Source organism: Berkeleyomyces rouxiae (genome assembly GCF_048999995.1).
Source record: "Berkeleyomyces rouxiae strain 22BRR77 chromosome Unknown BrBRR77_ptg000004l, whole genome shotgun sequence".
Classification (NCBI taxonomy): Eukaryota; Fungi; Ascomycota; class Sordariomycetes; order Microascales; family Ceratocystidaceae; genus Berkeleyomyces; species Berkeleyomyces rouxiae.
Genome location: NW_027396494.1, coordinates 328479 through 347580, shown reverse-complemented (window position 1 = coordinate 347580; position 19102 = coordinate 328479). Strand labels below are relative to the sequence as shown.

At 56.6% G+C, this 19102-nt stretch overlaps 7 protein-coding genes across 7 annotated transcripts; 3 read left to right on the top strand and 4 right to left on the bottom strand.

The window, feature by feature from the left end:
* Window positions 1-546: 546 nt before the first annotated feature.
* Window positions 547-4300, bottom strand: BROUX77_004303 (uncharacterized protein; the record flags this gene model as incomplete). The annotated part of the gene is made up of 4 exons (XM_073749051.1): window positions 547-970; window positions 1047-3966; window positions 4028-4161; window positions 4224-4300. The coding sequence occupies 4 exons, from the start codon at window positions 4298-4300 to the stop codon at window positions 547-549; spliced, it is 3555 nt and encodes a 1184-aa protein (XP_073604760.1).
* Window positions 4301-5071: 771 nt separating this feature from the next.
* On the top strand, window positions 5072-7503 carry BROUX77_004302 (uncharacterized protein; the record flags this gene model as incomplete). The annotated part of the gene is made up of 4 exons (XM_073749050.1): window positions 5072-5211; window positions 5274-5400; window positions 5529-6943; window positions 7011-7503. The coding sequence occupies 4 exons, from the start codon at window positions 5072-5074 to the stop codon at window positions 7501-7503; spliced, it is 2175 nt and encodes a 724-aa protein (XP_073604759.1).
* A 436-nt stretch (window positions 7504-7939) lies between these two features.
* Window positions 7940-9915, bottom strand: BROUX77_004301 (uncharacterized protein; the record flags this gene model as incomplete). Its single annotated transcript, XM_073749049.1, has 2 exons — window positions 7940-9741; window positions 9819-9915. The coding sequence occupies 2 exons, from the start codon at window positions 9913-9915 to the stop codon at window positions 7940-7942; spliced, it is 1899 nt and encodes a 632-aa protein (XP_073604758.1).
* A 436-nt stretch (window positions 9916-10351) lies between these two features.
* On the top strand, window positions 10352-11722 carry BROUX77_004300 (uncharacterized protein; the record flags this gene model as incomplete). Its single annotated transcript, XM_073749048.1, has 1 exon — window positions 10352-11722. One exon carries the CDS (start codon window positions 10352-10354, stop codon window positions 11720-11722), a length of 1371 nt encoding a protein of 456 aa, XP_073604757.1.
* A 232-nt stretch (window positions 11723-11954) lies between these two features.
* Window positions 11955-16125, bottom strand: BROUX77_004299 (uncharacterized protein; the record flags this gene model as incomplete). Its single annotated transcript, XM_073749047.1, has 3 exons — window positions 11955-12072; window positions 12134-12543; window positions 12607-16125. 3 exons carry the CDS (start codon window positions 16123-16125, stop codon window positions 11955-11957), a joined length of 4047 nt encoding a protein of 1348 aa, XP_073604756.1.
* Window positions 16126-16987: 862 nt separating this feature from the next.
* Window positions 16988-18197, top strand: BROUX77_004298 (uncharacterized protein; the record flags this gene model as incomplete). Its single annotated transcript, XM_073749046.1, has 3 exons — window positions 16988-17109; window positions 17177-17397; window positions 17458-18197. 3 exons carry the CDS (start codon window positions 16988-16990, stop codon window positions 18195-18197), a joined length of 1083 nt encoding a protein of 360 aa, XP_073604755.1.
* Window positions 18198-18503: 306 nt separating this feature from the next.
* Window positions 18504-18931, bottom strand: BROUX77_004297 (uncharacterized protein; the record flags this gene model as incomplete). Its single annotated transcript, XM_073749043.1, has 2 exons — window positions 18504-18657; window positions 18756-18931. The coding sequence occupies 2 exons, from the start codon at window positions 18929-18931 to the stop codon at window positions 18504-18506; spliced, it is 330 nt and encodes a 109-aa protein (XP_073604754.1).
* Window positions 18932-19102: the final 171 nt, after the last annotated feature.

The following is a 19102-nucleotide window of genomic DNA, read 5'->3' as shown; positions in this document are numbered from 1 at the left end:
GCTTATCTGCGCCCCCCTTGTTTCTTTGTGTAACTAGCTGTACCTGCATGCTGGGCCGTAGCCCAGGAACACTGTCCAGTCGCCCACCAAAGGAGCCCAGGGGCACTTCTAAATGTGGCTCTAGACCCAATCAACCTGAGACAACGCGGCAGCATTCAAGTGCAAGGAGCTTCCAGACCGGCCATCACAAAGAAGTAGACCAGGCTCTATCCGTGCACACATCAAACCAACTAAATAACCCCGCCCACGATGAACAGGAATTTTCTGCGACAACGCATACAGAAAGAAGCAAGGAGCGCAAACTAAACTAAACCCGTTGGTGATGGCTCGTAAGCACAGTACTTGTCTACGTATTTATGGCCTTCTAAAGAACCTAACTTCCTGACGACACCCCATGACCAAGAACGGTTCATGAAGGATGACTATCCATCCAACAGGTTAGGGTTTGAAGTGAAAAATAAGTATTTGTACATCTATTGCTTCTAGGTCTAGAACCCATCGATGCCCTTGGCCGCCTGAAGAGGATGACAGCAAGCCTTCAGCGCCTCATTTGTCCGATTCACTACCCTCTGGCTGGAACTGGGCCTGTGGCGTTGGAGATGGAGATGCAATGCCAGAAGAAGAATGTGAACCCGAGCTAGTCGCACTGTCGGGTTTGACCGTGCCGGTGCCAGTGCCATCATGGCTGTCGCGCGCACTCTCATTGCTACTTGTACGCCCTGCATCAGCGCTACCACTGGGATTTGCTGCAGCATCGCTAGCATCCGGCGTGGACGCTGATATTGATGTTGCTGGGAGCCCTGGTGCTGAAACTACATCCCTTTGCGCTGTCGCCTTCTTGGGCGGTGATGGGGAGGGCTGAGTCAAAACCTCCTTTGCCTGCACAATAGACTTGAGGTAGTCGCCAAGATCGGAAAAGCCGTCAATTTTACTGAGCTTAGTGATGAGCAAGTTGACATCGGCGAGCATACTAGAAACATGGAAAGGGTTGTTAGTAACATATGACATGGAAAGACTGCGAGCGAATAAAAACAAAAGATACGTACCTTTGCTTTCCGACCTCTGTCTGCGCGTTTGCCTCACGAAGCGCCTTGCCGAGGTGTTCCTTGAAGCTGGCAAAGACTGGCAGCATAATCATATTGACCGCCGGCTTTGGCATGAACTTGCTAAGAACGCGGTGCAGCATACTGGTGTCCTTGACCAGCATCTCAGCATACGGATGAGCCAGGCCATCGACAGGGGCCGTCCAGTCGATGCTGCGTAGGGCATTGGAATGCACGACGGCGCGGCCGCTCATGATCTCAACAAGTTTCTGGTAGATGTTATCCTGGTGCTCTTGCAGCTGGTGGTGAACGCGATCGAACTCGCTCATGAGGCTTGCGACTGCAGTATTGGTGGCACCAGCGTGACGGCGCATAAAGTCACGCAGGTAATGGATGAGCGTCGCGATGAAGTCAACCGAGCGCACGGCTAGCGCCAGGTGTTTAGTAGTAATTGTGCGCAAGCCAGCAGAGCGTGTGGCGCCTGCGCCCAGAATCAGCTGGCGGCAGCGCGAGTTAAAGAGCTGCAGGTACTGCACGAGCGAGAGGCCAATGTCGGTCGTCAACGACGGGATGCCTGCTGTCAGGCGCATAAACTGCGTGACGCCGCGCAGGCAGATGATGGCGGAGTACGGCAGAAACCATGACTCCTCACCGATAAACGCAGCACGTGCCTTTTCCTTTTCCTTGTCTTTCTCCCTGTCTTTTTCCTTGTCCTTGGCGATCGGCGGCGGAGGGGGTATTTCATCTTCCCCATGGTAAGGCTTGTAGACTAGGGTATCTTCAAACCATTGCGGCGGGTCAGTAGTACCGCTGTTCAAGACAGCAGCCAACAGTGTAGCATCTGACTCGTCAAAATCCTTGACGTTCCAATTGTCAGCCTCCATGGCTTGGGCTAGACTCTGAATCTCGGCTGTACCGTGCTCCTTGACAAACTCCATGATGTGGCCGTTGACGATGGTCTTGAGCGCAGTGCCGCTCCGGCCCGAGATGGACTCACACTCGGTAGCAAAGTAAAGGTTAAGGGTGAAATATCGTAGAAACCACATGAGGGGCAAGTGCGTGCTCTGTTCAGAGCGCACGCGCAAGACTCGAATAATGCGGTCGTGTGCCATGTCGACAGCCTTGCCCATGAGATTTGCCAAGTCTAGGCTTTCGTGCATTTCCTCAAAGACGCTCTTCTCCTGATCACTGTACTTGCTAGTGATGGGGCTGACCAATGGCGACCGGCTGACGGGGGACTTGAGGCTACCACTAGGCTCGTCCACAGAGCTGGCAACATCAAGGAGGATCTTGGCCTGGGTCGATAGCCGGCGCAGGGCCTCTGCAACATGGACGTAGATTGTGCACCAAAGCTCCTCAGCATCCTCGGCACTCAGCGCACGAAGATTTCGGGCCAGGATTTCCTGGGTTCCTTGTCGTCGACCGCTGCTGCGGGACGTCACGCTAGACATGGTAGACTCAGCATCATCATCAGTGGCACTGGGCAATGGCCGCCGTACAATAGATCGGATCTCGTGGGTGATCCACTCGCAGTATGTGGAAACGGTTGTGGCCACGTGATTGGCCTGGTGCAGCCCTGGCAACAGTGCAACCAAGTTCTGCCGGAGTTCGTCAGTGGATTGCATGTACGACGGGATGGCGGGCGAGGGGATTGGCGTTGAGAGCTCGCGAGACTGGCTACCACCACGTGCGCGCAGTGAGGAAGAGCTCCAGCGCAGAAGGACGTCGTGCTTGGATGCAGACTTGTAGTGGTTTTGCAGGTCCTTTTTGAGCAAGTCTTGGAAGCGGGTTTCGAATGACTTGCCGACGCGGCACCGCAAAACATTCAGGTCGTTGCTGATGCCACCCAGAGCCACAGCGTTACGTAGGTCGATGATGGCCCCGGGCTGATAGGATGGCTCGTTGCCGATGGGCCCATCCTTTTCGCCGGCGATGAGTAGCTCTAGAGCTTGGATAGCCTCTAAGGCCTTGTCGACCTGCTCACTATCAACCAACGCCTCACAGTACCCAAGACCCTCAACCACGCGACGGACCTGCACCACGGCATCGTTCAGCTGTTGCATATTTTCACTGCGCCGTCTTTTCTGCACCAGCTCCATTCCAGAGGCGACAATTTCGTGGTCCATGGCAGCAAGCTCTTGTCGTAGGTGGCGGATTCTTTGTACACAGTCGGCTGCCTCGGTGTGGAGCTCTCGTAATGAGCCGAGCGCACCAAAGAAGGTGGTGGATGCGTTTGAAATGGAGTTGATCAGATGGACCTCGATGGTGTCCATGTACCAGGACAACTTTTCCTGCAGAATAGCATTGGTCGCCAGTGATTTTCGAGGCCCGGCAGGTGTAGTGCCGTTGGCGGCGGCAGCTCTGTCGTCGTTTGCGCGGATGACCTCGGAGCGCTCGCTCACTACATCAAAGGTGCGCGGATTTTCAAGGTGAAAGTCTTCTTCAAAATACACACCAGGGATGGTGGATAGGGGGGAGGGGCCTTGGTGGTGTACGCGACGGCCCTGGGCGGAGCTTGAACGTCGGCTGTGGCCTAGTATATCGGCTGATGAAATAGACGTGCGTCGTGATATGGGACCTGCGCCAGCTGGAGCCCCATTCCCACGACTGCTGGGACGGCGGTGGTGTGTCTGGTGATAATCTTCGGATGCGTCATCGTCTAGTCTGGCGGAGGGTCGATAAGGGCCAACAGTCGAGGCTTGGTCACTTTCAGAATCTCGGGCTCGTTGCAGTTGCTCGTACAGGGCGCTGATCTTGGAGAGGTAGGGTCGAAACTCTGTAGACTCAATGTGTGGTATGTTGGTCAGAGGAACGGGCGGGATATCGCGGGGGGTGGGCGCTTTGTGGGCGCTCGAGGCCAGCGGACCGGCATGGGGCTGGAGGCCGGTTCGGAGTATGGGCGGCTGTAGGAGAGTAGAGATGGCTGCGGGCACATTCGTTTATTAACAGTGGGTTTTCGGGGACGCAGAACAAAAACAACGCACCATTCTGGCCGGACTCTAGGACTTGATTGCCCCAAGTGCTGGACGAGGTATCTAATGAGCCGCCGATCGAGTGGATTGAGCTAGCGGTTGAGCCACGTCGCGCAGTAGGATGGGCTCGATAGGCCGAAGCGTGTCTAGAAAATGCGCATTAGTGGGAGCGGGGATACTACGTCATGTAGCGTGGGCCACGGCGAACCTGGGGTGTGAGCTGTCAAAGCTCGTGGTGCTGGGTGAGACGCCCCGGGAACGGTCGCCGGGGGTTGCCGAAAACATGGCCGGCAAAGCGCAGCAGGGAGGGATGGGAATGTACGGGATGGAGTCGGACAGATTCAGAACAGAGGCCGAGGGCGGACGCAGTCGGAACGGCAGAAAACAAGACGGGACGGGCTGCGGCAGCAGCGGCTAAAGAGCCAGGCAACGTGTGCAGATGCAAAGGAACAACTATCGCAGGGCCACCATGGCAGCTTGAGAGGCAGCTCTGATACTCGTATATGGACGGCGCCTGCTTGATGGACGTGCCGAAAAGAAAAAACGAGGCACAGCAATGCCAGAAAAGGACCGCAGGGCAAGGAAACAAAGGGGACAAGTTGTCGAATCACCACGCGCCAGCAAAATCAGCCAAAGAAGCGAAACACCAAACAAAGAGGGCGACCAGAGGCACCGTCCGTCGATGCAGTCCGCAGGCCGCGATGCCCTTGTTCCAGGGTCCAAGCTTGATCCCCTGCAGGCGCATTTCCAGGGACAGGATGATTAGCCGCAAAACAGCCACGGGTCACGTGCCAAAGGCCAGAGACGCGTCGGCGCGCGTAAAGTGGCCATGCGGTACGACCCTAACCCTACAGCGCGACTGACGTCTATTTTTTGCGTCCACGTTGATAATCCCTGTAACAACAATTCAACGCCGATGAGCCCCTCCTCCGCCGGAAGTCAACAAAGCCAATCAACACAAACATCACCGCCGCCTCGCAACCTCCGTCTTGGTTACGCCATCTGTTCTCGCCACACTTCTGCGTTGTCCCACCGCCCCGCCGCCACACTGCCGCCATGGACTCCCGCTCCGTGTATACCACGGCCTCATTCAAGCACTCGGAAAGCCATGCGGTGCAGGACTCCAACCTCGAATTCCAGAAGAGATTTGAGCAATTCATCAGCACCTTTGCCATCGGCACCAACTTCCCGTATCGGTACGTGCTCGACTGATGCTCCTGCCCGGGTCAGACCATACTGATATTCCTCTCTATTGCAGCCAGCAGCTTACCGAGAATGCTCTCTCTAAGCGCTACTTCTGTGAGGTTGACATCACCGACCTGATCAATGCCGATCCCGATCTTGCCAGTCGCCTGACTGGCCAGCCGGAGGAGACAATCCCCGTGGTATGTGTTCCATGGTTGAGGCGGAAGCTGGGCCCTGTCTTCCGCCGGATCGGCTCTTCCTCCGCTGTTCTGCTCCCTTCGTGGTCACCCTGGCTGCCCGCTAACTGCTCCCTTGCCGGGTCTTCCAGTTCGAAAACGCCCTGAAAATGTGCACCCACCGTTTCCTGTTTCCCCACCAGGCCAATGTCGATCTGCCGCAACACCAGCTCCTTGTACACTCCGACGTTGACGCCACATCCCTGCGCGACCTCAAGTCCGGCGTGATTGGCAAGCTTGTGCGCGTATCTGGTATCGTCATTGGTGCCTCGGTGCTGTCTTCACGGGCCACCGTCCTCCACATCCAGTGCCAGTCGTGCCAAAACAATGAGACCCTCACCATCAATGGAGGCTTCTCGGGCGTCACGCTACCGCGGCAATGCTCGCGCAAGCGTAAGCCCAAAGATGATTCGCCGAGGTGCCCGCTCGACCCATACTTTGTGCTGCACGAAAAGTCCGAGTTCATCGATCAGCAGGTGCTCAAGCTCCAGGAGGCCCCCGACAAGGTTCCTGTGGGAGAACTGCCTCGCCACGTGCTTGTTTCTGCCGACCGGTATCTGACGAATAGAGTTGTGCCTGGCTCACGCTGTGAGATTGTTGGTGTGTTCACCATTTACCAGAACAAGAGCAACAGCAAGAACCAGAGCACAAGCGGCGTAGTGGCCATTCGAACGCCGTATCTGCGCTGTATAGGAATCAGAACAGATATCGACAAGACAATCAAGGGTGGCCTCAACTTTTCAGACGAAGAAGAGCAGTCTTTCCTCGAAATGAGCAGACAACCCAACATCTTTGACACCCTGGCCTCGTGTATTGCGCCATCCATCTACGGAAACGAAACAATCAAAAAGGCCATTTTGTGCTTGTTATTGGGCGGCTCGAAAAAGATTCTGCCCGATGGTATGAAGCTCAGAGGTGACATCAACGTGCTGCTTCTTGGTGACCCAGGTACGGCCAAGTCGCAGCTGCTAAAGTATGTGGAGCGGGCAGCGCCAATTTCAATCTATACCTCGGGTAAGGGTTCGTCAGCTGCCGGTCTGACGGCCTCGGTACAGCGAGACCAGACTACGCGCGAGTTCTATCTTGAAGGTGGTGCCATGGTGCTTGCCGATGGAGGTGTTGTATGTATTGACGAGTTCGACAAGATGCGCGACGACGATCGTGTGGCCATTCACGAAGCCATGGAACAGCAGACGATTTCCATTGCCAAGGCTGGTATCACTACCGTCCTCAATGCGCGGACTTCGGTGCTGGCTGCTGCTAATCCGATTTTCGGCCGCTACGATGACATGAAGACCCCTGGCGAGAACATCGACTTCCAGACTACCATTTTGTCCCGTTTTGACATGATCTTCATTGTCCGCGACGAGCACTCGCGCCACAAGGATATTACTATGGCTGAGCACGTGATGGGCATCCAGATGAATGGCCGTGGTGGTCGAGAGGCAGAGCCTGAAGCCGAAGTGCCTGTGGAGAAGATGCGGCGGTACATTAGCTACTGCAAATCGTAAGTGTGACCTGTGGACTAAGATATCATTCTTTGATTTAGGCTAACCAAACACAACACCCTGCAGTCGTTGCGCTCCCCGCCTGAGCCCCGAAGCTGCCGAAAAGCTGTCCTCTAGCTTCGTCACTATCCGCAAGGAAGTGCACGCGGCCGAGATGCTCGCCAACACGCGGTCGTCCATCCCTATCACGGTGCGTCAGCTGGAAGCCATTGTGCGCATCACCGAGTCGATTGCCAAGGCGCGCCTGTCGCCCCTCGCCACAGAGGAAGACGTTGACTATGCCATGAAGCTGTTCACAGCCTCGACCATGGCGGCCGTCAAACAGGGCTCGGACCAGGGTAGCAAGGAGCTCAACGCCGAGACGTCGCGGCTCGAGGCGGAGCTCAAGCGCCGGCTGCCCATTGGTTGGACGACGAACCTCGAGACCCTCAAGAACGAAATGGTACACGGCCGGCAGTTTAGCGAGACGGCCTTTGAGCGCGCCATTCGCCTCTTGCAGCGCCGCGAGACGATTGTGCTGCGCAGCCAGGGCCAGCAGGTGTACCGCAATGCCGCCTGAGCGGAGGAGGATGGATGGGATAGGTGGGCCAAGGAGGAAGAGATGGGATCAGTCTTGCATATTTATTCATTGTCTTTGGAGGGGAGGGCGGAGTTTCCAGCGTCCTGATGTATTTCCACGCTTTGATGTATGCCACCACATGCTATGCTATGATGATGTTACATGGGTATCAGAGGCTGTGATGACCAACTACTACGTATGTTTTTCACGTTTTATTTTCTGTAGTGTTGCAAGGTGGATAAAGCCGTTCAGTCTATGACAAAAAGCAAAAGAAACATGAGGAAACAAAGACAATTCAAGCTGTCTGAATCTGATGACAGTGTGTCTCGCAGAAAAAAAAGAACGCCCAAGACCAAAAAGAAAGAATATTAACGCCAAAAGAATGCCCACCCCAAGTCCGCCGACAAAAAGCGAGTCAGAACAAAAGACCACGCACTCATTCCTCGTCCGTCAACTCCATCATCGATCCGTCCTCGCCAACAGCTAAGCCGCCGCGCGCCCTCATGCCTCTCTGCGCTCCCCGCACCGGCGGCGCATGCCGCGAGCCGCGCATCTGCGCTGGCGCCGGTGCCGGCGCCGCAGATGACGAGGCAGAGGTCTTTCCCTTGCGGTCGCGCGTACGCAGCAGCGGTTCGGCGGGCGCCGAGAGCGCATGGGTGTCGAGGACGTTGATTTCGTCTGCGCCATCGTCCTTTGCAGCGCCAAAGAGAAACGACTCGGCCAGGGCCTTGTTGAGCAGGTCGGTGGCAATGGCGTCTTGCGGGCTGATGGCAAGGGCTTGGTGCAGCTCCATGGCAGCCTCGTCGGGTTGGTTCTTTTCGAGGAAGATGAGGCCGCGGGCGGTAAAGAGAGCGGTGTTTTTGCCGCCGAGGCGCAGAGCGTCGTCAAAGCACTCGAGCGCGCGGTCATAGACGCGTAGGCGGCGGTAGGCATGGCCGAGGTTGATGCGCACGGCGATCCAGGCGTCAGGCTCGGCGTCGGCGTCGGCGGCGATTTTGAGCGCGGCCTCGAAGAAGACGACTGCGTCTTGGGGCTGGTCCTGGTGGTACTTGACGACGCCCATTTCGTTGAGTAGCAGCGGGTCCGTCTTGCACAGGCCGTAGGCTGTCTTGAGGAACTCCTCGGCCACGGCCATGTTGTTGAGCGCGTGGTTCTGCATGCCGAGGAAAAGCTGCGGCAGATGCGTGCCCATGAACAGGCGCGCGGCTGTCGAGTAGGCTGAGATGGCCTGGTCGTGCTCGCCCTCCTCGGCAAAGGTGTGGGCAAAGCCGATCCAGGCCGGCGCAAAGTGCGGGTCCATCATGCTGGCCTTGCTGAAGTAGCGGCGTGCCTCGGGGATTTTGTTTATGGCAAAGTAGTATGTGCCCACGGCCAGCCATGTACATGGCTCATCTGGGTAGTGGTCGGCCAGATCATGCGACACCAGGAACAGCTCGTTGGTGCGCTGGAGCTGGAACAACGCGGCCAGATGCAATGGATACACGGCAAAATTGTAGCGGTCCTCGGCCAGGATGGACTCGGTCATGTGGAAGGCGTCTTTAAACTTACACTGCGTGTATAGCAGATCGGCGCGGGCGAGGAGGAGGTCGGGGTTCTTGGCCAAGTGGTAGTGTGTCGACAGCGACTCGTAGGCAGTGGTGAACTCGCTGGGATTGTTGTACTTGGACAGGCGCGTGGTGTAGAGCATCTTGGTGAACTCGGCGGCCTCCTGCGACGCGGGCGGGTCGCCAGGGACCGAGACCGAGTCGAAGTCGAGGCTGTCGAGAAACACCCACTCCTCCTCGGGCGACATGATGGAGTTGGCCATGAGCTGCTGGAAGGCCTCAAAGCACTGCACGTCGATCTGCACAGCCGTCTTGTAGCACTCTTTGGCCTTGTCGAAGGCGTTCTGCTTGGTGTAGCATAAGCCGCGTAGGTGGCACATGGCCGCCTCGTACTTGCGGCCCTGCTCCTGAGCAGCCGCCTCTTTGGACGCCCCGGCCTTAGCAGCGCGCGTGTTCGGCTGGGCCTTGCGCTTGTTGGCCGTCGAGTTGGCGACCAGATGTGTCGGGTTGCGCTCGCCGAGGAGGGCTAGGGCGTCGTCGTAGAGGCCCTGCTTGATCATGCAGTGGGCTGAGAGGTAGCGGCAGGCGGGATTGCGCGTGGTCAGGTCGTGCTTGACGAGAAAGGCATAGGCGCGTGTGAAGTTTCCCGTAGCAAAGTGCACTTGAGCCAGCCAAAAGGCGTCGTTGTCGTCGTCTAGCGCAAGAGGGCCGGCGGTCAGTAACGGGTCCGGGCGGCCGGCGGAGAGAAAAAGGAGACGGGTCGGCACTAACTGGTCATTGCAAGTAGCTTGTCACCAAGAAAAATGGCAGACTCGTACTGCGTCTTGTTGAGCGCGTCCTGGCGCCATTCCCGCAGGAACTTTTGCATGGCGACGGTCAAAGAGTAAGAAAACCGCAGAGCGGCACTCGTGATGTGTGTGTGTGTGACGCGCGGGGTGTTGACTTGGCCGAAGCTTTAGATCCGGCAGACAAGGTGCTTCCTTGAGGTGGCACGTGCGCCGAATTAAAGCCCGGCAATTGAAGCTTTCTCGTGGTGCAGTCGTGATGCTCGCTGGTGGTTTGGAGAGCTGCCAGCCTTGTTGACGTTGTTAGTGGGGCAAGCTGCGTGGGCCCATTGTTAGCCGCAGTGCTGACTGTCTATTGGCCAATGGACTGGCCGCATTTTCTGCCACCCTCAGCCTTGTGGCAGAAGATCACCGCCGCATCACGAGAGTCTCAGAAATTCTGCAGTTCCATCGAATTGGCAGCGGAGCAGCGCACCTTCCATCTGCAAGACAGCCCGGCCATTGTTTCTCGAGCTCTTCATGAGACCCAACGCTTCTGCTCTCCGGGCCTGTGCCCGCTTCCCGGCAGATCCCCGGCGTTCGCTCTCCCTGGGCGCCGCTCGCTACCCGCTCCGCCAACTACGCAGCCAAAGTTCCGTGAATGGTCCCGCCCCCGCCAACGGCCCGAGCCCGGGTCCGAAATCTGGCTCTGCTACCAATCCGGCGCGGAAGCTCGACAACACCACCAAATACCTCCTCCTGGGCGGCGTCCTCTTCATGTTTATGGGCATGATGCCGGCCATGAAGAATAACAAGCGCTATCAAAAGGCGCTGAACCCCGACAAATTCCTCTCCTACACCATTGACACTAAAGAGCGCGCATCGTTCGACTCTTTCGTCATGACCGTGCACCCCGAAGAACATGACCCCACCATACCGATCCCCTACCTCGCCGACCCCTCCGATCCTGCCAAAGCCTCGACCTCCTCAGGCGCATGGAAGTTCCCTCTGTGGTCCGTCGAGGTAAAGCAGCCGCAGATCCAGATCGTCCGCGAATACACGCCGCTCCCGCCCTCCAGCGCCGCCGAGGCCAAAGCCGGCATCCTGCACTTCCTGGTGCGCGTGCTGCCCGACGGAGAAGTTTCGCGCTTCCTCGACCGCAAGCTGCCAGCCGAGCAGATTGAGCTGCGCGGGCCCTACCCCACGCTGCTCTTCAAGACGCCGCCTGACCGCGCTGATGACGAGATTGTCTTCATCGCCGGCGGCTCTGCCATTGCGCCCGCGCTGCAAGCCGCACATGCGCTGCTCGAAAACACCTCCGCCCCCGGCAAGGTGCGCATTCTCTGGGCCGTGCACTCACGAGCCGACGTCGACACCAGTGTGCCGCGCGCCGCCGTCAAGCCAGCTGTACCCGGGTGGTTCAGCAGCCACAAGCCTACTGGTCTGCTCGACCCCGCTCAGGATGTTGCCAATCCATCGCCCATGATGCAGCGATTGCAGGCGCTCAAGGCAGCGCACGGGGCGCGCTTTGATGCGCGCGTGGCAGTGACGGGCGAGGATGCGTCGATCAGCGAGGCAGACATCAAACAGACGCTGGGGCTCAGCGCCAGTACGCCGATGGGCGCGAGGGCGGCGGAGTCAGTGACGCGTGCGCGACCGTATCTTCCAGTGGCATCGGGGCCGTACAGCGAGCGACAGCCCAAAGTGGTAGCGCGGCCGGGCGGCGAGGGCGCGTACAAGTTAGTACTGGTCTCGGGGCCGGATGGTTTTGTAGACCGGTACGCCGGCCGGATTACGCAAGACAATGCGCCAGCATTTAGACGCATCCGGGAGGGCGGCATGCTTGACGGCATTATCGAACGCTACGGCAACGGGTTGAAGGGCGAGTGGCAGGTGGTGAACCTGGACTAGACAGTTTTGACATAGAGACAGAGAGAGACAGCAATGCCAGCAATGCATTGTAAGATAGAAATGTATAGTAGCAAAAACGACTTGGACGCCAGACACGGGACAAAAAAGCAGACAGACGCAGACTGACACGTCATTCATATACAAAAACATAACACAATACCCCAATGAAGCAACCAAAAAAAACAACACATAAAAGCTACACCAACCTCCCGCACCCGTTCAGTCCCGGGTTCTACGCACCCTGCACCTTGCGGTACGACGGCGGATTCATAGTACGGCGGATCACCTTGCCGGCGTACGGCGGGACCAACGAGATAGCAGCAATGGCCAAACAGCGCCACAGGAAGCCACTAAATAAAGATTAGCAAGATGCACACACAGAGAGATGCGAAAAGATCAAGGAAAACTTACACCGACGCCACAAACGACAGATCGAAATAGCTGCCCAGGAACGGCACCGAAATCACATACGACAAGAAGGTCCCCACGATGCTCAGCACCATCAGCCAGTGCCACGTGGTAATCTCAATAGCCACCATCAGCAACTCGTTGAGAACCAACACCGTGTAGCTGACAGCCAGCATGCGCGGCCCATCGACTTCGGTCAGTATCTGCGCAAAGCCCTGGATGATGGTGCCCTGGTAGATGGACACAAACACCCACACGAAAAATGTACGATACGACAGCGAGCGCCCCGACGTCAGTTCCTTGTACAGCTCGGGGTACAGCGTAGCCAGGTTCTCGTCAACATCGCGGTCAAGTACAAGCGACAGCACGGGGAAGGCCGTATAGATAGTCGAGTAGCCGACCATGAGCCAGTCCTGCAAACAAACGGATGACGTCAGTATAGTGTTCCAGAGCTACAAACTTTGATTCTTGCTTACCTTGTACAGGCCCTCGGGCTCAAACTTGATGGCGACACTGTAGACAGTTTGGCACACGGCAATGATAAGGCCGCGGTGCACAACAAACTGGGCCAGCTTCGCCGAGCGCTTGTAACTATTGCGTCCATGCCATACCAGCAGCTTCGTCAGATGGAAAAACTGCTCAATGGAAAAGTCGGCGGCCAGAGAGGCCTGGCGACCCTCCTTGCCAACGATACCAACACCAACATCGGCTGCCTGAATCATGCTCACGTCGTTGCCACCATCGCCAATACAGCACACACGCTTGCGCGTGTACTCACGAATCAGGCGCGCCACCTCGGCCTTTTGACCAGGCGAGCAACGGCAAGCCACCACAGTCGGCAACTTGACGGCCACGGCGACAAAGTCCAGGCGGAAATGAGAAAGGAAAAGAGCAAGCGAGTCGCCATCAACGAGCAAACACGAGTCGGGCTTGGAGCGCAGAAAATCGAGGTGCTGCTGTGCGTTATCCTTGGAGCGTAGGTTCTGTACCGTGTAGATGTACTGTCCGCGAGCGACAAGCTTGGACGAGACAGCCACACAGCGCGCTGTCTCGACCTTGTCGCCTGTCAACATCCAAATCTTGATTCCGGCGTTTCGCAGCAGCTCGAGCGATGGCTTCACGTCACGCTGCAGCCTGTCTTCAACGCCTGTGACACCAAGCAGCTCAAGGTCACGCTCCAAATGCAACGACACCACCGATGCCATACCGGCGTCACGGCCAACTAGGGATAGCGATGCTTTTTGGTACTGGGTTGAGAACTCGCGGTACTGCTGTGCCGAAAGCCGACGGCGACCAACTACAAGCGTCCGAAGACCCTCGCGCGCCATGTTGACCGTCTCCTCGTCCAGCCAGTCATTAGCCACGACAATGCTACTCATGACTGTGTCGGCGCCTTTTTGATAGAACCAGATTTCACCATTCTCAGGGTCAAACGGAGCTCCGGCCGCAGCAGGAGACTCGAGGAACTGCACAACGATGCCCATACGCTTGCCCTCAGACGTGAACGGGAAAATATCGAGGATGCGCACCTGAACCACTGTTTTCCCAGAGTGCGTCGACTCGAGTATCATACTAGTACGGTCGCGGTACGCCAGGCGCAAGCCCACAGCTTCAGTCCACCGCACAATGGCAATCTCGTCAGGTGACGAAGCCTGATATGCTACAACCTGCTCGCCATTGACGTTGTCTTCCACAGTTGGTGTTACATTGTGGCATAATGCCAACGCCAGCACCACATCACGCACACGTGACCCAATCTCTCGGCGCGTGCGACCTCCGCCACTACCTCCGCCTGAACCAATGGAACTGACCCCTCCTGACATGGAGGGCGTGACGAGACTGCCGTCTGTCTGGACGTGATTCAAACTCTGCTTGACATAGTCTGCGACTTCATCCATGGCCTCATTAGCATATGACACAGTACCAATGTGAATCTTTTTCATCTCCATTTCGTTCTGCGTCAACGTGCCGGTCTTATCGCTCAGCAGATATTCAATGCGGCCGAGGTCTTCGGGAATAGTGCTGGTGCGTACTAGCGCACCGGGAATGCCAGGGTCGTGTTGGATAAAATACGAGTATGCGCTCTTACCCATGTCCAGGTTGACACGGAGACTAATTGGCACAATAGTGGAAAAGAGCACCAGAAAACGCATAATCTTGACGTACCAAATGGTGCCGTCCGTGTTCTCAAAACCCTCAAGCGCCACCAAAATAATGGAGAGTAGCAACGTCAAGCCGCACAGGATCTTGGTTAAAGAGTTGATTTCGTACTCCAGCAATCCAATCTTGGACCGCGACGGGGCCGTAGACATGGCAGAGCGCGTCTGTGAGCCAGTGTACATGATAACACCTAGTGTAACACCCTGTGATGCAATAACGGTGTTAGCCCAAGCCGTGTTGTCAATAGAGAGACCAGCCGAGTTGGCCAAAGCAGCTGGCCCCATGCCTGTGGTTGCAGTGCTCTGGGCAGCAGATCGAGACTCGAGCAGTTCCAGGGTGCCGGTGAACTCGCCGACCTTGCGGTCAGGCGCGCCGCCAGTGACGCGTAGGCGTACAAGCTCTTCCGTAGGCAGGTTCTGAGTGAGAGGCGAGGCAAGGCGAAGCTTCCAGTCTGTTTCACCGTCCAGTTGGTCTGTGCGGATAAACGTCTCGCCGCCTGAGGCACTCCCTGACTCGCTCTCATCTTTCTTGGTAGTGGCATCGGAGCTGAGGCGGCTCTCGCCTATGCTATTGCGACCATCGTGTGTGCTACTTCGGCGCCCTTCCTTCAAGTCCATGTAGCACTTGAGAATAACCATGTCAGCGGGTACACGCTGTCCCTTGCCAAGCTTCAGTACATCGCCGACCTTGAGATCCTTTGACTTTTTCCACGTCTCGCGGACTGTTGAGGACAGCATCTCGCCATCATTTTCCAGGGCGTTTTCCTCTTCCTGCACGTCGGAAAGTCGATCAACGTTATTGTTGGGACGGCGTTTGCTGCGGCCAGCCACGACCTCAGAGCGCAGGGTGCGGCGGTCGTGGCGCTTGTTGCGAGCTTCTTGGCGGGCCGTTGGCTCGTCGAAAGCAATTACGGTATAACCCTCAGAGTTGGCCTCGTTATCACGACGGCGTCGCTCAATGTCATCCCAAGCTTCTTTGCCCATGGTGATGCAGAGCACAAAGATTAAAGGAGCCACATAGGTGAGTAGATAGCCAATCCGCAGGGCAGGAATAGCCTGCGAAAGGGCCACCAGAAGGAAGTACATGTTGAAGAAGAAGGAGAATTCGTTGTAGAGTGTAATTGGCAAAAAGGTGAAGGCCGTATACTTTGCATTGGACACGCCGTTTGCTGGGAAGCGGGACGATTGTGCAGAGCCCACGGCAACAATGCGCACAGCACCGGCGTCTTTGGCATTGTCGGAGTCGTCGTCGGAGTCGTTATCAGCATGGTTAGTGATCCGGGGAGATCGTAACCCACCAGCGCCACCACCCCACGGCACGAGCCCTTGTATACGGGCTCTGACTTTTTGCGTAAAGGTCTGTTTTCTATGGCGCTTTTGGGCCCATGAACTGCCGTTGTTGGAATCATGGCCAGCGCCGCTTCCGCCAAAGCCGCCGCCCGAGGACAGCAGCGGCGTGTCGTCGTCGTCGGTGGGCCCTGAGTTTTGACGGCTATGGCCGCCGCGGCCAATCAGATTTTCGGTATCGTCATGGCCGTCGCGATCCTGGCCCAGGTCGCCGTAGCGTCGTGTCCTGCGGCCGCCCATACGGAGTTTCCTCAGGGCGATACGCGGCCCAGACCGTGCGGCGGAGTCTGCTGGAGATGGTGCGTCGGAAGTGGTATTTCTGGTGTCGGAAAAAAAGGAAGCGGTCGCGGACTTGGAGGGAGATCGGGGAACCAGCTCCTCGAGCTCGAGTTCCAGGTCACTGTCAGAGGGTGAGTCGGAGTCAGAGTCGTGGTGTGGCGAGATATCAGGCAGCTCGGTCGGACGAGACGGATCTGATGGTCGAGACATGCCGGAGTGTGAAGTGTGTGGGAGAAGAGAAGAGGAGAGGAGGATATAAGAGACGAGGTGCAAAGAGCAGAGAGATGCACGGCAGACAAGGCTGAGACGATGCAACGCAGTGACGCAGGCGGATTAGAAGCCAGGTGTTGTATCAGATGCGATGGATGGAATGGTGGAGTGTACAGCCGGCACCAGCCTCGCTATGATGCAGCCTGAAGCAAGCTGCAAATGCCCAAACTATGGGGACGTCGAGAGATCGCGTAGATCGCACAAAAGAAGAAAAGAGAAGAGGAGGAAACGTCGGCTTTGCCAGAGACAGTTCGGCAGGCAAATCGGCCGGTCGGCGTCGTCCGTTCGACAGCGGTGATGGGCCAAGTATAGCGGGACGGCCGCTGTATTTTCAGGGCTTCTAATGCTGCAAGAAGCCTGCAGTTAGCAATGACGGCCCGACGGGTTGCAGACAGCAGAAACTCACATCAGCAGAGAAGCAAACAACAACTAAATGGGCATAAAACAGCATCTGGAAACAAAAGATCCAGAGACCCAATGCAATGCAATGCAGCGGGCAACTCGGATCAGCTGCGGGCGTGTTGGGCCTAGCCGCTCTTGGGAGCCAAAGGCCACACAGAGCCATGAGAGTCGTAAAACGGCAGCCTACACTAGGGTTGGGGTCTGTGCAACACCCAGAGGCAACTGCATCTCCTGCATCACACCTCTCCTGTGCTAGAACCCAACTACTATTGCGGGCCATTCCACTTAACGCGCCTTCGACGTGTCGCCGTCAACAACGCTGCCAACTTTCTCACCACGCTTCACGCCCAAGCCTCACGCTTCATTTTGCATTACACACCTCCCCCCTCGTCTGCCCACCATGTCTCAGCACAAAACGGAAAAGTCTGGCGAGTCCTCCAACTCTGCCACTACCAAGGCTCTGGCCGCTGGCGGCACCTCTGCTGGCACCAATGGCGCCGCTTCCACCTATGAACTTCCCTGGTAGGCCTCGCCCGGCAAGCTCTTGGCTTTCTGTCTGAGGAATCATACTGACACCATGGACGTAAAGGGTTGAAAAGTACCGACCTGTGTTTCTCGACGATGTTGTAGGAAACACTGAGACCATCGAGCGGCTCAAGATCATTGCCCGAGAGGGTAATATGCCACATGTGATCATCTCAGGCACGCCTGGTATCGGAAAGACTACCAGTGTGCTCTGTCTTGCGCGCCAATTGCTGGGTGATACGTACAAGGAAGCTGTTCTCGAGCTCAACGCCAGTGACGAGCGAGGTATAACTCCCTCTCACGGCCCCGCCATTGCCACCATCCTCTAACCCTCCTCTTGCTTAGGTATTGACGTCGTACGCAACCGCATCAAGACTTTTGCCCAGAAGAAAGTCACCCTCCCGCCGGGTCGCCACAAGCTCATTATCCTCGATGAAGCCGACTCCATGACATCGGGCGCCCAACAGGCCCTGCGCCGCACCATGGAAATTTACTCCAACACAACGCGCTTCGCCTTTGCCTGCAACCAGTCCAACAAGATCATCGAGCCGCTGCAGTCGCGATGCGCCATTCTGCGCTATGGTCGCCTCACTGATGAGCAGGTGGTCAAGCGGCTACTACAAATCATCGAAGCTGAAAAGGTCCAATACGCAGATGACGGTTTGGCCGCCCTTGTCTTCAGTGCCGAAGGTGACATGCGCCAGGCCATCAACAATCTGCAGTCGACCCATGCTGGCTTTGGCTTTGTTTCGGGTGACAATGTGTTCAAGGTGGTTGACTCCCCACACCCCATTAAAGTTCAGGCCATGCTCAAGGCCTGCCATGCCGGCAATGTCGATGCGGCACTGGATGCCCTGCGCGAGCTGTGGGATTTGGGGTACTCCAGTCACGATATCATCAGCACCATGTTCAAGGTCACCAAGACAATCCCCACGCTCAGCGAACACGCGAAGCTCGAGTTTATCAAAATAATTGGCTTTACGCACATGAAGATCCTGGAAGGTGTACAAACACTGTTGCAGCTGAGTGGGTGTGTGGTGCGGCTGTGCAAGCTGAACATAGACCCCAAGAAGTTTCCCGCCTGAAGTACTCTAGAGGGAGCGATGGGGGATGGGCCCGTGGCCGGCGTGTGCCCAAAACGAGCTTATGAATGTATGCCATGTCCTAGTTTGCGTCATTGCTGGAGTTTCGGCGTTCTTGATTTATTTCCCCATTGCTTGGGATATAGTACAAAAATAATATAGACATGATGGTCTGGATGCAGCGGGCGTGAGAACCAACAGATAGTCCTGAATCATTAACTCAATGCAGTCAAACAAAGGCGGTATTGCCCCACGGCCGATAGAGCACAAAGCTACCCACCCACCTTCTTGTCCCTCGCCCATAAGATCTTAGTCTTCGTCGTCCATCTCTGCCATGAGGCGTTCCCACTTCTGTGCCTGGGCTTCTTCTCGACGCATCTGTCGCATGCGTGTCTCGTACATGCGCAATCGGGCATCAGCTTCAATCATGCCACCCAGAACCATGGCCGACATCTGCATATATCTGTGTCTTGGTCAGCGGCAGTGTTCTACTCAAGGCGAGCAAGTCTCTAGCAGGGGATTCGCAACGCCAGCCAGAGCAGAGAATACTTGCACACTTACACCTTGAACTGGACCGTCAGCCCACGGTAAACCGGCGACATCTTCATGCCGACAATCGCCAAGATTCCGGCACCTAGGCCCCATTTAATTCCACCCGAAAGGGCGCCGTAAACAGACTCCCAGGCCGCCTCTGTGGCTTCGGCCTCGCGTTCAGAACTGCGCGCTTGCCAGGACATGATGGCGAGGACGTTTTAGCAAAGCGGGTGTTTAGAGGCAGAAGAAAAGTGCAAACAAAACGAGTCAGTCAGTGGCACATTTGATCAGGCAATACACATTTGCAAAGGTCGCCGAGTTCACTTTGACCGTTTGCGACGGAGCTGGCGAAGCTTGCCAGCTGACAACAAGAT